At 44.8% G+C, this 6,790-nt stretch overlaps 1 protein-coding gene across 1 annotated transcript; it reads right to left on the bottom strand.

Moving 5' to 3' along the window:
• On the bottom strand, positions 381-4,262 carry LOC8078627 (putative transcription factor bHLH041). The gene is made up of 2 exons (XM_002455783.2): positions 3,210-4,262; positions 381-1,254 (listed from the first exon to the last, which is right to left on the bottom strand). The coding sequence occupies exons 1-2, from the start codon at positions 4,044-4,046 to the stop codon at positions 763-765; spliced, it is 1,329 nt and encodes a 442-aa protein (XP_002455828.1). The 5' UTR covers positions 4,047-4,262; the 3' UTR covers positions 381-762.

Below are 6,790 nucleotides of genomic sequence, written 5' to 3'. Positions count from 1 at the left end.
TATTTCCTATATAGCCTATATAGTATACTAGAAATGAGTATTTAAATGATAATTCATACTTTAATAGTCTACTTTATGTTTGTTGTTGAGTTTTTGTGGTATTAATTAACATCAAATTTATGATTAGTTAGTGATTAATTGTTGTACTATGTGTACATATTGATCTTCATAATGTAAATTGGCCTGTTCTATAATTTGCTCTTAGCTCCGCCACTGGGGCCTGGCCCTCTTTCTTCTTGATCTTCATAATGCAAATTGGCCCGTTCTATAATTTGCTCTTAGCTCCGCCACTGCGGCCTGGCCCTCTTTCTTCTTTTGCCTCCGAGCTCCAAATTCGTTGCTCCAATACACTTTCCATGAATGCTCTAGTACCAGGAACATTGCCACAAAGCTCTTTTAGGCCTTGCTCAATTGTATTTGTCTTGTTTGATTTCCTATGTACAAAATTCCTCCACCAACTTGGTACAGAGTGCCAACATGCATGCTGCTGCCCACACTATATAGCTAGGCACACGGTATCACACAACCTAAAACCACAGAGTTCCATAATCTGCAACCTCATCTATGTGGTCACATTACAGCAACACAGCGGGTTTCTTACTTGCTAACCACAAAATATTACTACTAGCTAAAACTCCTCTAATCCCCCGTGCGATCCCGGCTCGTCGTCTCTTCCAGGTCCGTCACCGGGCGCCGGTACGTTTTACCGCTTCAATGGTCGACGACGACGATGACTGCCCACGAACGGCGACTCCTGCCTAGCTAGGCTGCGGCCACGAGGGGGGCCACGGCGGCGCAGGAGGCAGGTGAGGAGGAAGACGACGAGGTCGCGTCGTGGACGGCCTTGGTCATGGCCTCGTGGAACAGCGCCTCGTTCCAGCAGTCGGCGTCCATGATGTGCAGCTTGATGCTGGCGAGCGCCTTGAGCAGCGCCTGCGGCGAGTAGGTGTCGGCGTCGACGGACAGCACGCTGACGCCGGCCATCCAGCGGAGGCGCTCCAGGACGTGCAGCACCAGGTCCACGATGTCGCACTCCACCATCACCATCACCGTCAGGCTCACCTGCTGCTGGTCCGACGCCGCCCTGGCGATATGAACTTTGGCTCTCCGGTGCGCCGCCGTGGTTCCAACCCCGCCGTCGTCGCGGGGGACGTACCTCTCCAGCTTCGTGTTCTTCTCCTCCAGCTCCGACACCTGCGCCTCCAGCGTCTTCAGGTAGCTCGCCGCGTTCATCAGCACCGTCGTCTTGTCCTTCTGCCATCCATGAATGCACGTACGTAAGCAAGCTAGGTTCCATTTTTTTTAAAAAAAAAAACAAAACGTAAATATTGAAGAAAACAAGATTGCTGTGAATTCAAAAGTTCCTGGCATCCTGTCTGTCTGAGCTTTAATCATTTTCATTGGAACTATGTTGGAAGCTGCGGGCTGCGCGTGTTTCGCCTTTTTTTTTTTTTCTGTTTTCTTCTTCTTTTTCCAGATTAATGGGACTTTATATAGATAGGATAGGATAGGATGTCAATGGAAAAGGCAATCTCAAGCTTTGTCACATCCATGAAAGGGAAGTTTCATTCACCGACTGGTGGCTAATCTGCTTAGCTCGGCTGATTAGGACAGCCCATGTTAGCACCCAATCAATCAATCTCTCCTCCCTGTTCTATGCATTTGCAGGCAGCAGGTTGTTTCGTGGCAACCACTGACTGAGGGCTGTAACTGTGTAAAGTAATGTAGACGATGGTGGCTTTGTTCATCTTTCCAAGAATCATCAAATATTTACATTTCAGCCTTATCTTTTGGACTTTTTCATTGTCGTTGTTGAGTTGCCTGTTCCTCTACACCTACCCTGCCATCATCAACTTGCATGTTTGTGGACCATATTGGATGGACACACACCAACAAGGTCCTCCTTCCGATCGCCTTCCTCGGCTGCTGATGTCTTTCCTTGGAAACAAGAAACTACTGACCACCCCCAACACACTTGACTTTCAAACAAGTCCTACTTTTGCAACTGGACAAAATTTATGTTTTCGTTCCCCTCAAATTATTATCATATATAAAAGTAATTCATATTTGTATATTACGTACAAAAAAAAGAAATAATGATATTTGTGCAGTACGCACTACAAAGATTTGAAATATGCTGGACCGACGCTTTCTTTTTCTGTTCTATATATGTGGAGCTATTCTTATTCTAATATATTTGTGTGTTGTTTATTAACTGTCTAGTATTCAAAACCGCATCACACATTGACTTATAAAAGTAGTATTGTCATTTGTTAACAGCAAGCAAAACAATTTTGCTGAAAGCTTCCACCAGCTCTTGTAGTTTACTAATGCATAATCCTAGCATAGCTCTGATTCGCCAGCGTACTTCCTCTTGGAAGCTTCCATTCCATTTATTTGTATTGGACCTTTTGTAATACTATGACGCTTCTAAACACCTTCCTCTGTCAATGTCGTTTTCAAAAGGCTAAATAATGCTATCCTTCACAAACTAGGCTGGACGTATATATAGTGGCAAGACTTCCATTCTTCCAAGTCACCTTTGAAAAATTTGGGAAAAGAACAGAGCATCTATTCTCTGCCTCACAAAAGCAACGTACGGGACTTATCACAACTTTGTTGGGATGCGTCCTTTTTCGACAATCAAATCGGCCCAGGAATTTATTTTTTTTAGTCCGTGTAATTATATATTTGTTCGTTCTATAAGGTTAGACTATGTCAATAATACCGCAGGTCATGTTGTTGCAACGGGTCTTATCTATCCACGTAAATAAATATGAGTGCTACCAAGTAGTAACAATATAATGCTTCGAGAAATTAGAAGTAAAAGTTCTAGTCTCCTTGACATGAGGTAGCCATCAAACAATTCTTTAGAAAGAGAATATACACATGTTCTAATGGTGTATATGGATCTTTATTTTAATAGTATCACAAATATTGTGATTTTATTTAACAAAGTGGACAGTGCCTTCTTGCATTTTGACAGTGTCCGATTTATATGTGGATGTATGTATGTCTAGCAGACCAGGTTCAAATTCTAATCAACAGATGCATAACTCCGATCCTCCTCGGTTGGTTTACTTTTAAAATTTTTTGTAATCAACGAGTGAAAGGTGGAATTTGAACTTACACATAAAATGAATGCAATTAGTAAGAAACTAACAATGCATAGCAAATAAAGCAGGAAGATAATGGATGCATTTGCATACCTTGGAACAGGGTGGGAGGAGCGACCTGAGCGTGTGGAAGCTGTCGTTGAGCTTCTCCCGCCTCTTCCTCTCGGACATCATGTGGTACACCTGGCTGCTGCTGTTGGTGTCCGGCTGCAGCTGCCGTGCGGCGGCGCTGGTGGTCCTCTCCGGCACCACGGCGGCGGCGAGGCTGCTGCTCCTGACGGTGACGTGGCTGGCGCTGTCGTCCCCGCCGCCGTGTAGGTGCAGGCGCGGCTGCACGGCGGAGGCGGCGGCGGCTCTGTGCGGCGGCGACGAGGACTCGGAGGAGGAGGGCGACGCGGAGGAGAGGACGGCCATCATGGCCAGCATGATGGCCTCGTCGTCGTCCCCAACGAACGGGTCCTGCAGGCGCTGCGCAGGCGGCGGCGGCGAGAAGATGGCGGCGGCGGGCAAGACGGCGTCGTCGAGTGTGAAGAAGGTGGCGGAGGAGGACCCCCCGCTGTCGATAGAGAGGGAGCGCTTGGAGGAGAGCGACGACGACGAGTACACTGGCTGCTGCAGCTCGTCTTGGCGCGTCGTCGTCGTGAGACGGTGCTGCTGGTCGCCGCGGTCGTTGTCGGCGAAGAAGCCGCTCGTGTCCATGGCCTTGCTGGCGGAGGCGGAGGCGGAGGCCGGCGCCGTGAGGTCGAAGCAGGCGGCGGTGTCGTCGTCGCCGCCGGCGAGGAAGGTAGCAGCGCACTCTGCTAGAGCTGGCCAGAAGGGGTCGTCGTCGTCATGGCCATTATGGAGGTCAGTTGCAGTGTGGAGGCCGCCGTCGACGATGTCGCCCGCCTGCAGCTGCAGGTCGAGGCCGCACCACACTTCTTCATCCATGGATGGATGGATGGTATTATTTTGTGCTGATGGACTGATGGGTTAGCCAGCCAAGAGACGACGGTGGTGGGAGCGAGTGAGATGGCGAGCAGCGAGGCAGCTGCAGCTGCTTTATATGAAGCGGAGAGGAGTTGGTGTTTGTATGTATCTATAGATAGATTCATAGATAGACATAGACTCTAGTTGCAATGGTGAATAAATTTTATATTTCGTCATTTTGTAAAGTAGAGGACAGAGGAGGTGGCGGATGCAACTATACTATGCAATCCAACAACAAGTGGGCAAGTGGCAAGTGGTGGTTTTCGGAAAAAAGAAAAGAAAGAAAAAAGAAAAGAAGTCCTGTATTGGAGAGATGGAGGAAGCGAGAGAGTGGAAAAGTCGGTCAAAGTCGCGGGTGGTGGTGCATTGCATTTGCATGCATGCGCGGACGAAGCTGCAGCGAAGGCCGGTCAAATTCGGAGGCAGGCAGACACTCGGATACTCGGATACTCGGATGCGCGGATCGGTTCAAGAATTTCAGATCAACGGCGATCCAGAGGCAGAGGCAGAGAACGAGAACGCTGCTGCGGACTGCAGACTGGTCGTCCGTCGTCAGTCCTGCCACGTACGTAACGTACTCCTCGGCCTTGTGACATCGTCCTCCTCCTCGTCCTCTCGCCTTCACCTGCTTCGCCCTCATGACCTCCGTCGGGGTAGCTAACCACCCATCATAAACAAGTGTGTGATCATCACCATGTTCGTATGTACAGTGTAGTGTAGGTATGTACAGTACTCCATTATTAACATCTGTAGCTAATTCATACTCCGTATGCAAATTTGATTTGTCCCATTTATACTTTTTTTTTGGTTTGGTCTATTGTGCCACTTGTAAACTGTTTACGGGGAGTATTAAACATAATATATAAACACAACACAAGTACAAGCCGTGCCGTGCCGTGACAAAAATGGGGTCCTGCATAGTTACATACGGAGTACATGGGCACAGAATGGGTCGGGTCACCAAAGGATTATTTGTTTACTAGAGTAGAGATGGTTGGTTGGTTATCAAAGTCGTCGTCGCATGCGCGCCGGGTGCTCGGAGTGCGACCCGGTACGGTGGGTGTAACAAGGCATGCATGCATGCTGCCGCTTGAAAAGTTCAGTGTACAAAAAAGAAGGTCTAAGGGTCATCATATTCATGGGAGCAAATATCATGGCCAAATGCTGCTTGCCGTGCATGCGTAATAACCCTTCTATTTCTATACGGTTACATGGATGACACCCTTTAATTTACAAAGAAAAATGTAATTGGATAACTTTTCATCATGCCTCGTACTAATAATCAAACCAAAGGATGTGGCCATCCAATTTAGGTCTTGTTTGGATGCGTACGTATTTATCTCAATCTATATGTATTGTAGTAGATTGGAGTAAAACTGAACTAAGTTTCGTTTCAATCCACTCTAACATATGTAGATTGAGGTAGATACACATGCATCCAAACAACACCATAGAGAAGCAATCCACAACAATGTCCATGCTGGCTACCCATCCAAGAATTTATTAGGCTTGCTTTGCATAAAAAATCCATTTAACCCCTTCAACTTTCATTCGAAGTTTGATTTGATTCCTGCAATAAAAAAATAAGTTTAGTTCCTTCAACTTTTAAACCATGTGTGAATTTGCTCCATAGGTGATTTTGGCTGACATGGCGTCACACATTAGCTGCTAGGGAGGTGTATCAGACTAAGTTGATAGTTCGAGATCAATGTCATTAGCACAAAAAACATAGAAATACTTTAAAAAAATAAAATATTTTCTAAAAATACGCGATTAAAATCATTAACATTTGATTTAAACTTAGAAAATTCATAGAAAAATTATTTTTAGCTCAGAAAAATATGAACCAATTTCATATTTTTTTTTCCTAAAATCGTGTTCTATATTATGGTGCCTAGCTTTGGATTGTTTGAATCTTATACAACCTTGTTTTGATGTTCATTTGTTAGTAGATGTTCTTGTGATTCTATTATAATTAGTTTATTTTAATGATCCATACCACGTACAAGTTCAGTTGACTTTAGTGACAACACACGGTTTATTAGCTCAAAAAACTGGATAGTTTTTTAAATATTTTTTAGAAAAAAATATATGGATATATTTTTAAAAATATATGTTGTAACTTTTTTATAAAATTTAATTGACTTTCATGAACTATCCGCTTCGTACAATGTACCTTCCTCAGCTGACGTGGTGCCACATCGGCTAAAACTGCTTTCAGAACAGCCTACAGAGCAAATTTGGATGGTTTAAAAAGTAGACGAGGTTAGAAAATCATTTCTTTCCGATCGAGGGAGACAAATCAGACTTCAACTATTTTTAGTGGAGGTCAAATAACTTTTTCTTTGCTTTTTTCAGGGGTGTACATTTGTTCTTTTCTTTTATTTTCTTCGCCCAACAAAACTTGCCGTCATTTAGTAGAAATTAAAAATAGTAATAGTAATGGCACGAAGTACACGTACCTGGCAACACTTTTTAGTGGAGTAATATACTAATGGAAAAACTCAATCTCTCTTGCACGGCATAGAAAAAACAAGACCCTCTTAATGCCATCGGTTCAAACTAATAGGCTTGACAATGACAATGAGTAATTTTCTGTGTTTCGCAGTAGTTTCCCAATCTCCCATGTTTGTGGCCAACTTAAGCCCCTATCACACCAGCTTTATGTGCTCACTAGGTAGCTTCCAAAGCCTGAGCAGTGTTGC

This window comes from Sorghum bicolor, chromosome 3 (genome assembly GCF_000003195.3).
Source record: "Sorghum bicolor cultivar BTx623 chromosome 3, Sorghum_bicolor_NCBIv3, whole genome shotgun sequence".
In the NCBI taxonomy this organism is placed as follows: domain Eukaryota; kingdom Viridiplantae; phylum Streptophyta; class Magnoliopsida; order Poales; family Poaceae; genus Sorghum; species Sorghum bicolor.
The sequence above is the reverse complement of the archived record's forward strand: the minus strand, read 5'-3'. Positions and strand labels throughout refer to the sequence as shown.

What these genes read in the sequence shown, in the direction of transcription:
- LOC8078627 (XM_002455783.2), bottom strand. Translation starts at nt 4,046, where the DNA reads ATGGATGAAGAAGTGTGGTGCGGCCTCGACCTGCAGCTGCAGGCGGGC. An exon ending in TCCTCCCACCCTGTTCCAAG is followed by an intron (nt 1,255 to 3,209) that starts GTATGCAAATGC and finishes CATGGATGGCAG; the next exon opens with AAGGACAAGACGACGGTGCT.